The 21,542-nt window shown below is 37.8% G+C and overlaps 1 protein-coding gene across 1 annotated transcript in view; it reads right to left on the bottom strand.

Annotated features, from left to right (window-relative positions):
* Positions 1-21,542, bottom strand: part of LOC127425373 (serine/arginine repetitive matrix protein 4-like) — an 80,261-nt gene that overhangs the window by 32,522 nt on the left and 26,197 nt on the right. The window contains exons 2-3 of the mRNA XM_051671304.1: positions 6,507-6,650; positions 654-743 (exon numbers count right to left, since the gene is read on the bottom strand). Of these exons, the coding sequence (XP_051527264.1) occupies positions 654-743; positions 6,507-6,650 (234 nt within the window). The remainder of the gene's footprint in view (positions 1-653; positions 744-6,506; positions 6,651-21,542) is intronic.

The following is a 21,542-nucleotide window of genomic DNA, read 5'->3' as shown; positions in this document are numbered from 1 at the left end:
AGAAGATGTGTTTCTGCAGCGGCGCCAAGGGGTGGATGATTCCAAGCGAATAGCTTGGTGACACCCAATTCAAGTCCAGAGGTAGAGAAACAGCGTTGGGAGAAGGAGAAATGATCACGGACTCATCAATCTGCCGTGGAGAGTCAGGGACAGTTAAGAATACCTCATCGGAGGTGAAGGGTTTGAGTTCGAGGGACATCTTCAGGTTAGGGTGGGGCCAAATGCCGAAAGAATCGTCGCCACCATGGAGGAAAGCAGCTGTTTATATATGCTTACTCTGGTGATGAGATTGGTCGGATTAAATGAATATGCTCCTCCCGAACTTTGTTATGAAACTCCATTTGTACAAAAGAACTAATTACACATACAAATACAACAATGATTAAAGGTATGCTCTCCCTCCAAAGCATGCAGGCATGAGTAATGAGATCTCATTCAGTTCCATTCTGTGTCATCTGAGCCATCATTGAGTCAGTGTCATATACTTGGCACTATCTTCTGGTGGCCATATGTAATTCTATCTCTGTCTGTCTGTCTATTTATCTATCTATGTCTGTTTGTGTGTATTGCATTCTTTCTCAATTGTGTTGATGATTAAAAATAATCAACCTCAAACAACAGTCATGTAAAGATCATTTGTTTTCTGGGCTGACCTCTGTCTCCTCCTCTTCCTCTCCGACTTCTTCTTCTTCTTCTTTGCCTTAAACACTGGCCGAGGGGAAAGATCAGCATCAAAAGACAAGCTAAAAAAAAAAAAAGAGAAACAGAATACATTTGTCAGAATCTCTTTCTGTTATTCTCATTTCATACAATCCTCATACAATGACAATTATTCAATAGTAAGAGGGTGATTAATGACCACATTAGTAAAAGAGTTTTATATTGTATACAAAGGTCAGGGTTCAGTTAGAAAGACACTGTTTGATTTCTAACATAACAACCTGACAGAATATAGACTTTTCTTAAGCAATGGATGCAAAAAAGGTAGACCTTTATCTAATAGTAGGGCAATGAGTATGAAACATGACTCAAGTTCAACCTAAAGACATAACTACTGAACTACTGTAACTGAAACAATTGTTGCAAGGAAAAGTTAAAGTACCACAATCAGAATCAGTTTTTACTGTCCATGAACATGGAATCTGACTTGACGGTTGCAGACAATAAATAACAAAATATAGTAATATATATTGTAATAAGCAGCAATATTTGAACATGGTCTTACCTAAATTGGTTTAATTTAATTTAGGAAATTTCATTGTGAGTATTACTATGGTGAGTGAGAGATGAAACTGAGAGAGTAAGAAAGCTTTAGGCCACATCTTGCTTCATAGAAAGCTTTCATTTTACTGTGCTGGTGTAGCTAGTGGACCACCAAAATTTAGCTGGTGAAGCTGGTTGATCTCCAGCGTTATCTTTCTTGCAGGGTTAACCTAGTTAAGGTGCTCAACATATGCAGGTGACCAGATGGTGGTCTTTTCAAAAGGGAAAATCATGTTCACCATTCCACATAAACAATGTGTCAGTCTGAAGCATCTAAATTCGTGAACTGAAGACCAGAAATGGCACTTGAAAAAATAGGGGATGAAGATGAAGGAGATATGTGGCAGTGATAAGGATAAGAGAGAGAGAGAGAGAGAGAGAGAGAGAGAGAGAGAGAGAGAGAGAGAGAGAGAGCAACATGTTCGGACAAGTAGATGACAGGCAGCTTTTAAAAATTTAGATTTAGATTTAATTTAGCATCAGACAGAATGGACGTGATGTCCTGTTTGAGCGGGACATGTGTGCCATTTCAAAAGCACTGAGGTGTCACCTCAAAAGTGTCTTTAAAACGCATTGAGGGGAGAGCAAGCTTGAAAGGATTTGAAGCTTAACGGAGAGATACCCCACTGCATCTACAAATGAGAGCCTTGAATGTGAGCTACAGTTGGCTAGAGAGAAAATTCCTCTGACAAGCAAATCAAGTGCAATCATCAACAGGGAAATATGAACAGAAAGGATGTACACAAGAACATACACAAACATATTACACATTTTTTTTTATGTTTTCTAAAGCACAGGGTGCAACTGTTGTTATTTGATTGCAGCAATGACACACTACTCTCATTCTATCAGGGATTCACAGTCATCAAACAGATCCAATCAAAAGTGGGCGTGAAACCACCAATATTCCTGATTCAAACTGAAGGGAAAAGAGGCGAGCTATATAAAGTTAAAAACATTTTATAAACTAATTGAAGAGGTTAAAATCTCAACTCTCTGAACGAAGGCGATTTATCTTACGTAAAGGTGGGAATGAGCAAATACTATTCCCGCTGTCCCTATCTTATTTAGCCACATCAAGTAATGTCCTTCCATCACTTTTAATCCTTTGATCCCAAAAAATCCATTAGCCGCTTCAAAATCCCCCAATCTGTACCATTCAAACACTGATAAGGCCCATGAAATGGAAGAGCTGACCTCTATGATATTTTCAAAGGCAGATTTTCTGATATTTATACCAAAGGCACTCATTTTAGCTCGCTATATTAAGCTTAAAGAGCTCTGTGACCGAAAGACTTCGTCTCATAAGAATGACCACAATGTTAGGTAGGAGGAATAAAACACTAAAACTAAGCCCAACATAGAGCCATCTGTTTGTACATTAACACTTTATACAGTACAAAAGCACATAAAAACATACTGTCAGAATTACATGTATCTGATAGCAAGCAATTGCAAATATAAAACCTGGGAGAAGCAGCAATGAGATTTTCCTTCTTGTGGCACATACAGCAGGATAATATTATTTCATAGACACAGGGCAATGCTCACCGTGACAGTCGATGAATTACATACTGTCGTGTCTTTTGCTTAGCCCAGCCAGTCAGTGATTCAACATAAACACCGAGAGGAGACCATTTAGATGGATCAAATCACAGACGGTGTTCCAGGCAAGCCATGTGGATGTGGTTACGGGGGAGTGGGCCGCTTACTCTCTGAGGGTGGAAAAGGCTGTTTGGTCTGATAGAGGAAGGCAGTTCATCTAGCCCTCACCACATTAGCAAGTCTGAAATGCATTAGAAGCTGATTAAAGGCAAAGCAAGTGCCATTTCTACTTGATTAGGATCCTTCCGCCGCAGAGGTACTTACACACAAGCATTGAGACTACAATAGTCAAAGATATTTTGCAATTAATCTTAGTTCTACTGAAAGGCCATTTTTGGCAGAGTTAAGACAAATTGGCCAGTGTCACTCATCCTGACAAGCAATCACGTGACACTACAATATATACATATGTATGATGTCTTGCTTTGGCCTTCAGGGCTCAACTGTAAAATTATTTTCTGCTGGTCTGAACAGGGGTGCATTTCCCGTACAATTGCATAACTCACTGCTTAACCACCATAGTTCGATGAATCATAGGATAAATTAACAAGCTAGTCACGACAGTGCACATCCAGGGTTCGAACAACATTGGTTCAACAATATAGAGCTGTCATTAATGACATTACGCAGGGGGTGGGGTAATAACTTCTGCGGAGATTGAATTACAACAACTAATTTACACGTACTCCATAAAGATGTTTAATGTGCAACAGCTGCTGAAGACACAAAAGCTGTCACATGTAAATGTGACAGATACATTGGCTGCAATAGTAGGGTATCCCTTTACATCAGACTTTGGGGTTCCCCTGACACCCTTCAAAAACCTATAAAAAAGCCACTTATGCGTTAACATGGACACATAAGCCATGTTCTCAGACAAAAGCCATGTGAGTTAAAGCGCTCTCTTCACAGCCTTCAATCCCTTAAATGGCTGCATTCCTGTTAACGTGATGTTTGAATGCCGCTTTCTGAAAAACATGTAATAAGCAGTTTTCTTAAGTGATTGTAAACGTGGTCTAAATCTTGAAAGAATATAAAGTATATATGGAATGCATGATACAGAAGCCTCTGCCAAGTCAAATGATGTCCACACAGAAAAATATAAATGAACTATGCATCAAACCACAGGTGGAGAGCTGTAGTTCCAACCACACAACTTTGTGATGCTGTTTGTGAATGTTCATTGGAACTACGGTTTCAGGAAACACCAAATTGTTGAACTATGTTGGTAACTATGGAACTTGAGACCATAGTTGGCTAACGATGCTTTTGGGAAACGCAACCCAGGCTAGTAGTTCAGATTGCCAGTAGTTCAGATTTTTACTTGCCCTGCCAATATTTTCACTTGCCCCACCATAAAAAAAGTTTAATGTAATTTTTCATCATATATCCTGTATATGTGCCAAGAATAACATTTATAATTTTAATTAAATGTTAAGATTTCTTTAAAAAAAAACTAGTTTTGCTGGAAAATGATTAAAGATGATGCAAAAGTAGATTATTTTCCTAATTTCGCCAAAACCTCATTTGTGCTGGATAGATAATGTTTAGCTGTGTCTGAGAATGCAGTGAATGTATTAAATTCAAAGGTGATTAGATGTGGGTTAATTTATGGTTTCAGAAATACAATTTCCCACTTTATTTCAAACTGAACTGACTCTTTTTTTCACACTCATAAATGGACCTTTATGCTGGTGTTGTAACAGAACAACATGGTTCTGTCGTATGTTCCCAAACTGTAGATGGCATTAAAATATAATATCACATGCATGCTATTCAACAACTTTCATTTACAGCAGAGTGTTGGCAAGCTTATTCAGCATGTGTTTTTGTGCTCCAGCTTTAAAAGGCTTTCCGTCAGTTTCGGTTGACCTTGAAGGCACACAGGTGACGAACACACCCCTAATGGCCACCATCACTTCAGCTGTCAGAAGGAACAGTGCAGAGAGGCTCGTCTTGTGAGTTAGACAGAGCGTTGACACACTCAGGAGTATACTCAAGGTCAGAGAGTTAAAAGGCTGTCAACATTGATAATGGACATCTTACCGAGGGCTTCAGAGATGTTTACACTGGCAGCACTGCTGTATGTACCGTGCTTCTTTGACAAAAAGCAACATGATACTTTTCCAGATGACAAACGAAATCAAGATGCTTAAGGTTGTTTGTCCAGTGGTTAACTTTCTATTGCATGAGAAAATCTTGCAGAAAGTCTTGCATAGAAAAGATCATGCAGAGGGCTTTTGAGGGTGTACTGATGTCAAACCTGAACAGCAAAAGAGCTGTCAGTATTAATAACAGAATTTTAGAAAATGTAATTTAGTCCAAAGGACAGAAGCCCCCTATTTAAAATGTCACTTTATTGAGACTGAAATTGATACTAAACTATATATCTTATCATATATTAGATTTTTATTTTATTTGAATAAGCAAGCATGTCAAAACAAATGTCTATGTACATGTCTATGTCTAAGTACATGATTTAGGATTCTTCAGTGAATTTCTGAGGTTTAGCTTGATCTGACTTAATCATAATCTGCCATTGTTTTGCTACAGTTGTGTGTTTGTCTATAAAATCGCCACTGTTTGAAACTAGATGATGCCTTTGCATGTGCCTCTGTCTGGCAGAAAATCTCAGCATGAAGTCACCTAGAAATTAACATGTTTGAGATAACACTCAAGCTGGCATCCTCCCTGTTTTACATACTGATGCACAGCTTTTCCACTGTGTTATCACATACACTTTGAAGGTATCAGAGGAATTATGCTGTTAAGAATCCAGTGTTGAATCAATTTCGTGGAGAGGAGTTTGAATTTTGGTAGATACGAAGCAAGAGGACCCCATAAAAGACACACATGTTCAAATTTCAGGCAATACCTGAATGTTTACACTGTTGCAAAGAGATAAGATTGTTTGTGACTACGCCGCTTTAAAGTTTCATATTCATGCCTGTAGAGTGAGGCTGAAGCTTAGAAGTGGATTTGGTGCATCATATTTTCATTTGTTTGATCTTCTCTGGGGTTAAAATAAGATTCACATTTGAATAGATTTATCTATGCAAAGGTTCTATGGTTCAATTGTACGATGCCTTCAACAACACTTTGTTCTAAGGTGGTGAAAAAAAGCTATTTTACATTCAAAGACACGATGGCCCTTTACACCTTGCATTAACATGCTTTTCATATCCGGTTAGTATCTATTCTTTAGCTGGATTGCATTTACTCCTTGCAGTCAAATGCGTCTCCAATGTGATCAAATAGAAGTTACCAGCGCAAAATGGAAAACGCTACATATTACATCAGTGACTGTGGTAACTGAGAATTCTACATCTTTTAGCTAATTTTAAAAAACACTGATGGATAATTCAAATGCTTTCCATCAGTTTAACAGTCAGGGTTTTTTATCACAATCCAATCAAAATGCTTCTTGGGTGCATTTACACCTGCCATTTAATGTGGTCAAGGGCTATCCGATAGCGATCCGATCACCGAAAAAGCATTTAATGCAGGGTGTAAACAGGGCCTTTTGAATAGTTTCTATTCTAGAACAGTTTATAGAAATTTTGTGAAGTGCTTGCTCCAAAGCACCCAAATGTTTTTGAAGATGTATGTATGAGGCAGAGGTTTCAGAAGATACAGACCTGCAAGCTCTGCGGTGGCTGCGACGTTTGCGTCCTCTGTGTTTGATGTGTGTGTTTTTTTTCTCATGAGTTTTTGCAACTGTGTCTTTAGTTTCCACTTTCTCCTTGTCCTCTTTAGGTGCTAGGGTAACTGCTGTCTCCAACCTGGAAGAACAGAGAAACACGATAACTGTTTAGAATAAATCATTCAGGAAATCTAGTCAACATTTTGCCGAGACATTCTGAAGGGCCAATAGAAAGTCCAGGAAAAGCACTATAATGTGAAAATCATCCTGCAAAGTCCAGACAATTACAAAATTAGGGTGAATCTCACGTAAAATCTGTGAGTACATTTCTGGGTTAAGAAAATAGTGTCACAATGCAACAGAACTAAATGGTTTTAAAAATAGGCTTTATTTTCTTAATGGAAAATATACTGTAATTTCTAATCTCACATTTATTTGTGAGATTCCCCCATTATTTCCATCCCCACTTCAATTGGTAAAGTTGGGCAGTCGGGAATAGTAATAACTCAATAATTAAACTCAAATAGACTGAAAGGCATTATAAAATATGCCTATGATTTCATTGTTCAGTTTTAAGGGGCACTGATGTTTGGGCTCATTGAAGGGGTTGAACGCATTCTTGTGCTCAAACACAGCTTGATGGAGTGCAAATCTGAAAGCAGCGATCTCAAGTCGTGTTTTTCTAAGTTTAAGTAACTACGTTAAACTTGACACAGCCACCTAGAAACTGTATGTTTATGACAGGACACAACCAAAGTGATGGGCTACAAAAGTGTCCGTCTGATGCAGGTGTACATTGACGCGTCCTTAGAAAAGCCCTTATAATAGATCTACCACGGACAGATTGACGAATTCAATAGCAAAATGGATTGCTGTGAACTGTAGGCCAATAATAGGTTTATGATCAATAATGTGGAAATAAACAATATATTGGATTCTAAAGCCAATTTTTTTTTTGTCTTATCAATGTTTACTCACCTGCCACAATAATATATTGCATTTTCATTATCTGAATAATTTTTATAATATACTGTATGTATTTTATTTATATCATAATTATTTAAATATAACTATTTATTATTATTTGTTCATTATATATTGAATTATTGTTATTTGAGGGGCTTTCTCAGCAAATATTTACATATGCTATTAATTAATCGGCATACCATGTAATTAATTGGATTTAAAAAAATGTAATCCATTGACAGCCCTACTTATTAAACATTGCCATATATTTTCATGTTGTCTGATGATTCAGTGATTCCATTCAGTAATGATGAAAATGAAAAAAATCGGCTAACATGACAATTTGACAAATCTGTCTGTGCAAGCTTTTAACACATTGCTTGTAAAAGGGATATAAATGACTATATACACGTCACTTTTATTTATTATTTCATTATAAAACCACTGGTAATAAACAGACAGACGGAAAGACAGACAGATAGATTTTCATCATTTCATGGTTTAGTTTTTCCTTTTTTCCCTTATTTTTTTACATTAAAACTGCTGCTACCCTTAACTGAATGCTCTCTACTCTTGTCCACTATTCACAATAATATGTGCCTGATTGAAGCTGTACTGGAGCAGAAAGGGAGACCCAAGTGATTCAGCAAAGACTGCGACATGACACTTGAGCCTTTCTTTTCCGGTCAGTGGTGTTGCTTACAAACATTCTGAAAATAAATGCATAAATACAACTGATTGCTAGAGCAGAGTGAGTAGGCCTAACTTGATCTCCAAGCCATAATTACAGATGCTCCTCTGGAGTGTGTGTGTGTGTGTGTGTGTGTGTATGTGTGTATACGTGTCTGCATGTGCCCCGTACAATTGAGCATGAATTTGTGTGTCTGAGTGCCTGCATGTGTGTGTGTTTCTGATTGTAATGAGAAGTTAATCAGTCTTGCAGATTAAATGCTGATTGCCTCTCTCTCTCAGCAGCAGGAGGAGGCCTGCCCTCTGCCACCACTGGATAAGAGAGGGCAAAGCACAATCACATTATTAATGTCAACCTTCCGGCAGTGCAGCCCTACACGGCCCTCCAATGTGTCAGTATGTGATTGGAAAATACACAGTCCTGCTGGGCATAATAGGGGAAGGATTTCAGATGGTGAATCAATGAAAACATGTTGGTGTGAGGACATATGAATGACCCAAACATCTTCACATTCACGTCTGAGTTAGATCACATGTGTTAGTGACAGTGGCATTTCTACTTTAGGGGCAGGTGGGACCGTGCCCCACCAGATGTGGCACTGTTGAGCAAAATGTGTGGCATAAACATATTTTTCTGCATCTTAAACTTGATTAATGCCCATTATACAAGACAACAGTGGATATTCTTTTGAGAAATTGTATCATTTTTAAAGTCTCTTGCATTAAAGCCATTAAATCGTTCTCATTTGCTATGCGTGGGGCTAGCCCATCATCCTCAGTGTTAATCAACTGAGATTTGGAGATTGTCAAGCGCATGTGCAACAAGCGTTCAATGACAGCCTGAGGGGCATGTTAGCCTTTGCCCCTTAGCCATTCAAAAGCTTTTATCATATGCATGTCAAGCTGACATGTTACTCCGAAGTTACCACTCTTGAGTGAAGACCTGCATAGTGAACTTCATTGGTACGTTTTAAAAGCTCATTTTATTCTAATGTGTTGCTGGTTGGATTAGTTAAAGTGGATTAGTTTGTATTAAAATATGATAGTAGGTGGCTCAGTGGGTAGCACTGTTGCCTCATAGCAAGAAGTGTCCCTGGTTCAAGACCTGGCTCACCAAGGGCCTTTCGGTGTGGAGTTTGCATGGGTTTCCTTTAGGTGCTCTGGTCTCCCCCGCAGTCCAAAACATGCAGTGGAAAATTTAAATTGTCTGTAGGTGTGAGTGAGAATGTGTATGTCTGTGTGTTAGCCCTGTGATTGATTGGCCACCTGTCCAGGGTGTTTTCCTGCCTATGGCCCAAGACATCTGGGATAGGCTCCAGTACTACCTGTGACCCTATATAGGACAAATGGCTTTAGAAGATGGATGGAGAATACAATAATAGTAAAATATTGAGAGACTTTTGTTTTGATCAGTTTTATTATGCTGGTCATTTGAATTAAAGAGATAATATGCACAGCACTGAAGATTTGCCAATATCTGGTTTGCTTTCACGGTCGCTTGAGGTTTTTGGACGTGGATATTCACATTTTTGTGGTGTTTGTACTGAGATCAGATTATTAGGGATGTTTGTGCGTGGCATCATGTTCAGAGGTTGCACTGGAAAAAATCTTAATCCGTCACTCTAACGTTGTTAAATTTCTGTAATTATCTTTTTTGATCCATCATACTTGTTTCTACTAGGTCTGCATTAGGGGTGTAGCATCCATTATAATGGCATAAACATTACAGTGTATAGGCCTATATTATTATTTTTTATTTCTCATGCTTGAGACTGGTGAAACCAAGGAGTTCTAGGGTGAAAGTTCTACCTGTCAATCAACCGCTGCGCTAAAACAAGTTTTTTTTCTTTGCTGATTAAAGTGCATACATACATGCACAAGTTCGCTGAACTTTTTAAGTGTGCCTGATATCAACACAAAGTGTCACAGAGGAGAAGCACAAACATCTCTGAAGCTCAGTTACAGGTAGCCTACTCCATTAAAATAACTGGGAATTCTGCTCTAAACAAAGCGTCTGCCAAATGCATAACTGGATGGGTGTTAGACTGTGGTTCAATGGACCCTTTTCACATTTCCAGGATTAGAACAAAGAAGTAAACTACAGCGGTGAATGCCAGGGTAATACAACACAAAGTATTATCTTACTGAACATTGATAATAAATGTTATACATTAAATGTTATATATTAAGTAATGAATTATTAATTAATTATAGTTAACCTAAGCTTAAAATCTGATGATAGATGATGCAATGTTGTTCCATGAACAGACAAGAAAATATCTGATGTCCTACTTGACAGTAAGCTTGGTTCAAAGGTCAGAACCATAGCTCTAGCAAGGTAAAGCTCTGTATAAATCAAAGGTGGAAAAACTGCACGAATTACATTCTGAAGCATCAGGGCCAATGGTGAGTAAAAAGAATAAACGTTAGAATGCTTACAGCAACACCTCCATAAATAATGCATGCTAACGAACTCTATAGGAGGCAGTATTACAGCCTTGCAACCTAATAGAAGGTTTCTCTTAATTTTGCACTGGCTCCTTTTAACCCAGCCCCTTGACTCTTTCTTACTGGCTGTCAGCTGGAGAGGCCACTGATGAGAGCTTTAAATAAAATCGATTTCCCCATCACGGAATGACTTTCCTCTGATCGGCTCCAATTTATGGGAGAACCTTTCCGCAGGGGGTCAGATTTATGATGTGCTGTTTATATCTGTCACAAACATGCGGATGCACACAAACACTTGCTTTGGTTTGGGCTTGCTAAATTTAAAAGCGGTCTTGTGTGCTTGTAATTCATTACTGAGATAGCACATACTTTTGAAGAGTCTAAATACGACTATTCAAAGTCCACAGTGGTATAAGCTCATAAAAGGGTGAGGTGAGTTGTTTGATCTTAGCTGCAGAACATTTACTATAACACTGAAAGAGACGTGAGCCTTTGTGTTTGTTAGCATTATGGAATGGAGCAGTGACTTCAAGTTTACTTTTATTACAAAATAAATATTTTAATATTATCAAAATAACTGTGATAACATACATTACAAGTCTTCTGAAGAGATATAATCACTTTAAATAATGATGGAATTTTCAATTTGGATGACCTATTTCTTTAACGTCATGCATCCACGGTGCAAACCAATGCATTGACCTGTAACAGCAAGATTTAGGTGAGAGAAGCGGTTTCATTGCTGCCCAGAGCAGGCAAAGTTACATAGAAAAATCTAATTGCAATATCCCTAATGCATACCATTTTCTCATATTCCAAGTGCTCACTTTTTAATTATTCAATAGTAGGCTATATTAATTTCTAATAATATAAAAATATATTAAGCTTTTAATTTAAATTATTATAAGGTGTTTTTAATTTTAAATAAATAAGCTTTTAAAATGAATAAGCCTGTATGCTCTTGTTGTCGACCAACAGTATATGAATAACTTACACATTGACATATTAGCAATTTTTTCTATATCACATCCAGATTTTTTTCCAGCAGGCCTCTTGAGCTCTCGTGGCAACAGTGGTGTTTGTTCTTGCTATGTAAATGTGTTTAAATTCTTCATAATTTTTATAATGATCTTCAGCGGATTAGTGAATCATGTTGTCTATCTCCATGGTGCACGCGACTGGCACTCTCCTTTCATTATTGTCACAACTGTGATATTAAAGAGATCTTATTTGTGAGTTTTCTTGTCGATGCACACCCTGGATGTAAAAATGGACTTTAAAAAACGGAGAAAAGTTTAAATTAATATGGCCTGATTCAGTTTTATCTTGACAATAATGACACTGGCCAGCAGCATTTTCAACATGACTGAAACAGTTCAAAATAATGTGAATAACAAAAATAAAGTTATAAGACAAAAACATCTCTTTAAGTTTTCTCTCCAAAGGAATGTTTAAAGCATAATTTAAGCAACCTTGTTTCATAGAATCAAGTTACTATACCTACATTTTTGCAAAATTATTTTACATTGTTTGTTGTACCTATTTCTGAAATTTTCTGATAAATTAAACACTAGAAGCATAACAACAACAATTACTTTTATTTCCTTTCACAAATATTATGAGTAAAGGGCAGATTATCAGTTAATAAACACAATTTTCACCCTGTTTCTCATGCTATCTTATAACATTTGAACACTTTAGGGCATGAGTTAGCACATGACTAAGGCGATACATTTTAATGTTTGCATTACATAACCAAATTATTTACACATTTACAACCTTGTTTGAGCTCAATCAAATTTCTAATTGAGCGTTGCACTTGCGATACCCAGGGTATGAGTCCTGAAGAACGCTTGTTGACACATGAGCCGAAAGTCTGATAGAAGCTCCACAAATTGACGGTTGCTTCAGCAATTGCACTTTTCATGTCACATTTGCTTTTTAAGACACTATCGGTTAGGTTTAGGTTTAAAGTTTAGAATAGGGAGGTAAGTATTGTTGATTTAAAATTTTAGCTGTGTGGTGCCAAAACTGAAAATTTTAGTCACTTTTGAAAACTCCCCCCTCATTGCTTCACGGTATGCAAGAATAGCGTTCGGTTCTGTGCCTGGATTTGTGCATCATTGCAGGTACAGCATTGCCGGCCAACTTCAAGCTTTGTGGGTAAGTATCTGTGCAATTGCGTGGTCAGTTCAAGGTGCTTTTTTATGTCACATCTGACACTGTTAGAAAGATTGAGTTCATTTGCTGAAAAAACATCACGCAACAATGTAAAAACAGGTCTCTAGCATGCGAGCAAATGTGAGTGAAAATTACTGTGTGTGAATGTGGAAAATTATTTGGCCGCACCGGATGTCTGACAACTGTCATCAAAGCTTATGAACTTATACCATCGGAATCAAAACTCCCTATGCGTCTAACCTTAAATCCAAATTACATTTTAAACTGTGAAAAAACAAACAGACAAACAAAAATCATGGATGACTGACATGTGCGAGTCTGGCAAAACAGTGAAGTATCAATTTTACTTGCTATCACTAAGCTATGTCACCTAGCAGTGTGCTGGGCTGGTGAAAAAAGATACTTGTGTGATGCACAACGCATGAGTAGATGCATTTTTTTTAACCGCAAAACACAGGGTTATTTCATTGCATATTTATCTGACCTATATGACACAACCATTTTGGTGTTTCTACACTAGGGGGCACACAAAATTATTTTTGCCAGTGAGAAATACATGAACTGGGTTTGAATGTTATTTTAGACTGTGATGAAATTAAAAGAACGGTAAATCTCAGAATTTTATTCGCGTACCCCTATTGTCACCTCACATCCCCAGGGGTACGCATACCCCAGTTTGGGAAACGTTGTAGAGAAACACGTAATATTAAAAAAATCTTAATTTTCATGAGATTTGGCTGAATTTAGGATGATAGCAAAATGGAGAGTAATGAACAAATTTTTCTACAGTAAACAAATACTGAATATATGAAACAGACTGAGACTGAATATATTATGAAACTAGCCTCAATGCACAGTTGCACACACACAAACATGCATGCACGCACGCACATGCAAGCAGGAGTGACTGTGTCTTGTCTCTACTCTGTATGTGAATGAATGTTTTCTGAATCAAATTTCTTGTTGAGTACTGATAACAAATTGCTTAGTGTTTCACTTTCCATTATATAGCTCTTAAATTCTAAGGCCACTCTTAGCTCACTCTGATTCATCCTGTGAATTGTTATTTGAGGATGCTGCTAGTTACCATGGCAGCCAGATATGAACAAGTATGTTTCACACAAGCTAACTTACGACCCACAATTAAATTTTAACACTCAAACTAATTAGTGCCATTAACACTCAACAAGAGGACTTGAAGGGAAAAATATAACTTTTTTTATTATTATTTTGATTTAGATGGACATTAAAAAAAATGTTAGCTCGACTTAGTATACAGTATACCAAATGGTCCTTGTATCTTTGCATGTTTCACTTTTGTAGAAGCAGTTAAACTCTAAAATCAGAGCTATGCTTCACCTCTGGTACTAAAAGCCTCACAGTAACATCTAATCCCTAAGCTCTGGGTCTGCGAGAGGACAACAGACATAAAATGAGACACCATCCTCCCAATGCGGTCACATCTGATATGCGAGTCCCCAGTCCATTCTGTAGTGCAGTAAGGCCATTCAGTGCTATTAGCCCTGTCATATCCACAGTCAAACAACTTATGATCGCTTTCATAAAATAAGAGGATGGCAAAGATCAGATTAGTGAGAGAGAGAGACATGATTGAGCAAGTTAATTAAGGGTGAATAACGATTAACTGACTCCAAAACTCCATCTATCAAAATGGAAAGTGATGATATTGTTTGTCTAACATTTGGGGTAAAAGGTAGCCTATTTTCATCATGATATTGATACTAATGATGGTATAATAAGGTATGCTGAGGCAATACATCAGGCAATTAAACAATTTTTAGTCATTAAGACCATGCAGATCCAAAAGGAGGCAAACTGGCCTTTCTATGTGGCTTTAGATAAGGAAGATTCATATCAATTTAATTATTGAAAAAATGACAAACATTTCAATGATCTTCATTATTGACCTGAGTGTTAAAAGCTAAGGATATTTTAGATTGTGAATCTGGGATTTTAATGAGATAATACTGTTTATGCAGTGTCCTCCTTTCATTTAAAGCTTTAGGTAAACAGCAGTATCACATTGCTATTAAATCAGGAACAATGAAATGGAGCAACACAGTGCTAATTATGGAGGTTTTACTTTTTTTGAGTGATGCACACTCTCCTAACAACAGCAGATGTGCAGAACAATCCTGTGGGCACCCTGCATTCGCATGGCAAGAAACAGTACTGAAGACTGGGCAGCATTTCCTGTCTCCTTGTGAAAGTAATTCCAAATTGAAGTTTTCCAGAGGGATGTTTGTAGGATCGGCACCCCTCCTACAGTAGATGTATCTATCAGCAAAGTGAATGTCAAACTAAAACAAATCAGATTAGCAGGAAGTTTGAGCAAACACAGAAGGTTAAACATGTAATTATGTATATTTAAAACCTTGTATGTGCTAGAGAAAAATGATTTTAGTATATTCATGCCTTCGGCTGTTAATGTAGGCCAAAGATCACATCCAAAAACTGAATCCACTTTCAAATGCAATTTCGCCGGAATGTGTCTGAACATATCACTGGCTATCAAATCACTAGTAGTCCATGTGCAGCATCAAAGTTCACTAGACAAAACAGAATTGTACTTTTCGTAATAGATTTGACTTCATGCCTACTCAGTGTAAGGCTGAGCTGGTGCTTCTTATATGATAAAATGGGAAGACAATAACACCAGCCTAAATTTCTGCAACATGAGGCCTGCTGCATCTGCTAAGAAAATAACCTGCATGGTATCATAGGAGAAAGAAAATCACAGCACAAAACCTCATTATCGGCCACAGACAATGTCCTTACTAAGTCCCAAATGATCCAGGGAAGGTAATTGATTTGTAGAGACACTTTTAAAATGAGGGGAAAACGAAAAGTGAGTGAGTGAAGCAGGGGATGTAGGCAGCACAAAGAAAATCCGCAAACAGCTGAGCCAAATCGAGAATTGGCTGCCCTATTTTCAACTCTGCATGAAGGCTCCGCTGCATGATACAAGTGGACATGAAGGATTTAAGAACAATCAGACTGATTTAACAGCTTATTCCAGCCCCCCCATCTATTCCAATTTTGTTCTTCTCCGTTGGAGGCACACAAGAACGACGTAACAACAGAAAGCTACAACCTCACTGTGCATGTGAATAGTTTAGAGACAAACCTTCCAGGATTTCTTCCAACGTGAGTGAAATTGTACATACTGTAGCTTGCATTAGAGTTGGATGTTAGAGCAGCACTGAAACTGATGCTGACAAATAGACAGATATGAGGATGAACAGACAGATGGACAGATGGACAGATGGAATGATTAAAAAAGGGATAATTTCTTTTTTTTTTTTAATCCCCTTTTCTCCCCAATTTGGTATGCCCAATTCCAACTGCTTAGTAGGTCCTCGTGGTCACGTGGTTACTCACCTCAATCCAGGTGGCGGAGGACAAGTCCCAGATGCTTCCGCTTCTGAGACCGTCAATCCACGCATCTTATCACATAGCTCGTTGTGCACGACACCGCGGAGACTCCCAACATGTGGAGGCTCCTGCTACCCCCTGCGATCCACGCACAACTTACCACGCGCCCCATTGAGAGCCTCAATAACAACCGGGCCGATTTGGTTGCTTAGGAGACCTGGCTGCAGTCACTCAGCACGCCCTAGATTCAAACTCGTGACTCCAGGGGTGGTAGTCAGTGTCAATACTCACTGAGCTTCCCAGGCCCCCACAAAAGGGATAATTTCTGAATAATTTCCTCATTTATATAAAACACGAAAGGAAAATGCTTCTCCTATTAAGATGTAATGCAAACATTTCCAATCTTCTCTGCAAAAGATAGCCAGCACACGTAGAGGGGAAAGTCATTCTGAAGACAGGTGAAGTTGGTTTATTCAATTATTGATACCTGATGATAAAATGGAGCAACATAATGGTTTGATTAATTTCCTTATCACACCCAGCACAAAGAATAATTATGGCTGGTCCACTACTCTACGAACCACCCATCAATCAATTTAAGCACTCTTCGCTCCTTACCATCCCCTCTGCTCAAACAAAATAAATTACCCCTCTCTCTCTCTCTCTCTCTCTCTCTCTCACTCACTCACTCACTCACTCATTCTGGAAGACTTTTGCCCCAGGCCATGGAAATAATGCCAGGCAAAAGCCAGATGTTATCACACACACGGACACAAGCATTTACTCATGCCAAAGACCTGACAATTATTCTGTAGAGATGCATTGTGGGAAAAGGGCACTGTTCACAGTGAGTAATCAACAGCTTGCCACTCCAACTTCGCCCAGTGCAATGGCGGGTGAAACATGTTGAGGCATTTGCTAATGACTAACCGGGTATATATGGAGCGTGCCTTCTCAGTTTTTCATATTTTCTCCTGGCTGACCGAACTCAGTGTATTGACTGTAAAGATCCACTTCCAAGAGTCTTATTTTAACAAGCAAGATCAGGGGAGAAATGAGAATCTTCTGATTTTTGTTCACTTTTACATAATCATCTTATCCACTGTGCCTTTGGCTTTAATATGGTGCCTTCAAGTCATGTCAGAATGATCATATTTATGAGATGAGAGCAAAGTCACCACAAAGTTGTAATTATTGGTGAGAAATGTGAGATTTTCTTTGAGCCCTGATTTGAGAATCATGGTGGAAGCTAAGCTGTATTGATGATAAGTTTGAATGTTAATTGTACAATTTATTTTTGTGACCATTTTGTGTAGAAAATTCTACTCATTTAGCCAGTTTATGCGCTGACAGGCTTGCGTGACCAAACTACATTTCACATTACTGTCTGTGGTAGTGTTTGGTTGTTTTGTTTTCTGTCTCTCTCCCTCTCTCTCTCATTTTGTTTTGTAGCACTAGTGTTAAAAGGCTTCCTGTGTTTTTTTTTTTTGTTTGTTTCTTTTTTTTTTTTTAAATAAGAAAAGATAATTTTTAATGCATCCATTTTATTCAGACCGATATAACATCCTGGTTACTTTTGTAACCTCTGTTCCCTGATGGAGGGAACGAGACATTGTGTCCCCTAGTGTCACTACATCGACACAACGTTGAGTGAGTGACAGATAGGGAACTTTAAGGCACATCATAATTATGATTTCTGAACTCCCAAGTAGGAACTTCCCAGGATAACTGAAAGGAAACATTAATAGAACTATCATTGTCCCTAAATGGAAACAGATTTCCTCTTTCTCCTTTTCTCTCTGTGTTAAATGTAATTCTATTTTAAAAGCTCAATAATGCCTCAGGAGCTTTTCAGAATGTGTGGAGTCTGCTGGGAAAGCTTTGGTTTTTCTCTGATCAATCTCTCTATCTGACTCTGCTTGATTAAAAAGCACAAGGTCTGAACTTGAGATCTCCATAGCACTTTGTAATAATAACAAATATTATGAAACTCTCTGTAAAAGCAGGATAGAAATAAAGGAAATCCAGACTTCACAAAGAAACAGGTGTATTCATACTATATGTACACTCACTAATCACTTTATTAGGAACACCTGTACACCTACTTATTCATGCGATCATCTAATCAGCCAATCGTTTAGCAGCAGTGCAATGCATAAAATCATGATGATACGGGTCAGGAGCTTCAGTTAATGTTCACATCACAGGCTATGGTAACTCAGTTAACCCCTCTGTACAATTGTAGTGAGCAGAACAGCATCTCAGAATGCGTAAAACCTTGAGGCGGATGGGCTTCAACAGCAGAAGACCATGTTGGGCACTTTATTAGGACCACAGTGTTCCTAATAAAGTGCTAAGTGAGTGTATACTGTATATAAAAGTATGACCGTGTTTGCGTGTGGACTCTAGCTGTCTTACAGGTTCTACTATAGATGCTTCGAGATTTTTACCTGCAATGAAAGACCTGAGGAAGGTTTAAATGAGTATCTGACAATCTGGGCACCTTTTTGTCTTCTCCATGTCACCGCTGCCATGTTTTATGGCCCTCGGGACACAGACCTCAATCAATCTCCACCCCAATTCCTCATTCCCGCAGACACTCCTCAAATTCCATTAGTTTTACAGCCTCCCATGCATTACAAGCCAATTTATTTCATTTCATTAACTTCTTTCAAAAAGTCTTCATGATTGCTGGGAGACAGAAAGAGGAGAATGCGACATGGGACAGAGTTCATCTCCATGGTGAAAATAAAGGAGTTAACCTAAATAACAATTTCCAGGGTGAAAAAAGGGGTTAATCAAAGGTGTTTTTTACTCATCACCTTAAGTCGAGCAATACCAACTGTTTCTACTATGCTCTGGCTTTGTTTTGAGATAATGTTGCCTGTATTATGATGATTAGCAGTGTTGTAGAACCTCTCTTAAGGTCATGATTAACAATGCAAATCACACCCTTGTCATGAACAGATATTTTTTGATTGTGAACAACCACAAAAACACATCTTGGATATGTAAGCCACATCAGCTAGTCTGTAAATTACCCCCGAAATCAAGTTTGAGAAGATGAGGCGATCTTTGTGCTGTGACAGAGGTGAAATGTTCCTTATTTAGCATTTTGTGATAAGCCCAATCTTCATCACACTTCCTGTCTGCCTCCTGGGGAGAGAAAAGACGCCTCTTCATACACAGCTAATAGACAAAGAGAATAAGGGGCCCAATCAGTGGGCACACTGTAGCTAATTACTGTGAAAGAGATGCACGGAGGACGGAAGAACAAGAGTCAGCTGCGGTTGATGATTGGAGTGTGGCATTTCTGAGGGAGCAAAGGGTCCGCCATTAACACATCAGGCATGGTTCACTGAAACAGATTTAGCTTCTTAGCACAGAGAAACTCTATCTAGCGCCAAGCGTAGATGTGGGCCAGTTGCCACTTAGAAGTAGCGGGCCAGGGAATTTGATTGAAAAGATGATAGGGCTGATCCAAACCCATGGGCTCCATTTTATACACAAAAGAAGACAGATGGCACGACTTCAGATGAGAAACTTCTCATTTGTAATTCTTTCCTCAGTTTGATTTATTTGGGAATACTTTTTCCGTGTTCAGAAGGACAGGAACTTAGCAGGAAGTCTTCATGAAGGAGGGCAATTAATTTCAGGCATGCTGATTTTAGACAATGATATAGGGTAAAAACCAAATACAAATTAATTTAATTACTCACTTAATTCAAGTTAATTGCTTTAAATAAAAAGAACTTTACCACATTGTGCAAATACACAGTTTTTTTTTTTTTTTTTTTTTTTAGCTACTGTTCAGCAAGTTGAAATTAATGTTTATTAACAAACAAATACTCATAATTTACTGAACTGTGAATTTTTTTAATCCTACTTTTAAAGTCTATATTGCTTTTTATAAGATGGATATTTGTGGTCCTGGATGCTGATTGGTCAATACAGCGTTCCAGCCATGCTAAAATATGCAATATAGTAACAGCTATGAAGCAAAACACTTGTTCTGTAAGGCCAACTATTAACTTTAGAAGTAATATTAGTTTAGTTACTGTTTAGTTTAGTAAGGTGATTCTGATTCATTTGGTTATATTTCAGTTATAATGCCAATTTTGTTTATATAGGAAAGAAATTCTCTCTCAGCTAATGCCATTAAAGGTGCTGTAAGCGATTTAGCGCTCTGAAGCTTTCACGTGACTGAGCCGTTGAATTAGCTATGCCTCCTCATTCCAAAACCCCACCCTCCAAAGATAACTTCGAGACCAAAACCAAGCAAAAGAGCAGCATTGTTTATTGTTTGCTGTTTACAAAGTCTACAGCTGTCACAGAGACAGGTGAGATATCTCAGGACACTTATTTATTAATATCTTTAAGGGAGTAGGAATACTTTGTGCATCCTTTTCCATAAAAAAAAAAAAAAAAAAAAAAAAAATCGCTTACAGCACCTTTAATTATACAGGGGACCTTCTAACTTCTAACTCTAAATACTTATAACAAATTTTATTTTATCATTAGTTTTTCATCATTTATGTCACATTTTAGATTTTTAAATACGTAAAAACCCATCTATTCCACCAATAAATATAATGCATATATATATATATATATATATATATATATATATATATATATATACACACACACACACACACACACACACAGTATATTGTCACATGTTTATTGTTTACATGCATAATTTGTACTACTGAGAAGTATTTACATTGATTTATAGAAAAACTGCTAAAATGGAACTGTCTCTTTAAGAATAGTCGCAGTTCAGCGAGCATCTCGTCTTGTTGTGTTTTTTTTTTTTTTTTTAGCGTATCCACTTTATTTTCAGCGAAGCTAGGGTGCCGCCATTAACAACCTTGAATGTTGCCCTCTTCCAGTATAAGCCACTTCCAGCTAATTTAGCGATACATACTACATTATGCTGCTTTATATTACAGGCTGGCAATATATGTCGTCATTGTCAGGGTTGTATGTGTTTTTGTTCCATGCCATGTTTCCTGTTTCCTTGTCATGTGAACTTGTCATGTGTTTCCCATGTTCTTGTGTCTTGCCCTCATTGGTTCATTGTTTCATTAGGTTGTTAGCAGTCTTGTTATCTTGTTTAGAGTTCTAAGAGTTCATTGGTTTTCATTGTCATGTGTTCTCCCTTGTCCAAGTATTTAACCCTCATGTTTACCATTGTCCATTGTTGAGTATTGTGTGTTGTAATATTGTTTGGAAGTCAGGTCAAATGAGGTCAAGTTTAGTTCAGTTCATGTTTACTGTTCATGGTTTCTGGATTTTACGTTTATGTAAATAAACTGCACTTGGGTTCATCACATGTCATCGTCTC

The sequence above is a fragment of the Myxocyprinus asiaticus genome, chromosome 3 (assembly GCF_019703515.2).
Source record: "Myxocyprinus asiaticus isolate MX2 ecotype Aquarium Trade chromosome 3, UBuf_Myxa_2, whole genome shotgun sequence".
Taxonomy (NCBI): Eukaryota; Metazoa; Chordata; class Actinopteri; order Cypriniformes; family Catostomidae; genus Myxocyprinus; species Myxocyprinus asiaticus.
The sequence above is the reverse complement of the archived record's forward strand: the minus strand, read 5'-3'. Positions and strand labels throughout refer to the sequence as shown.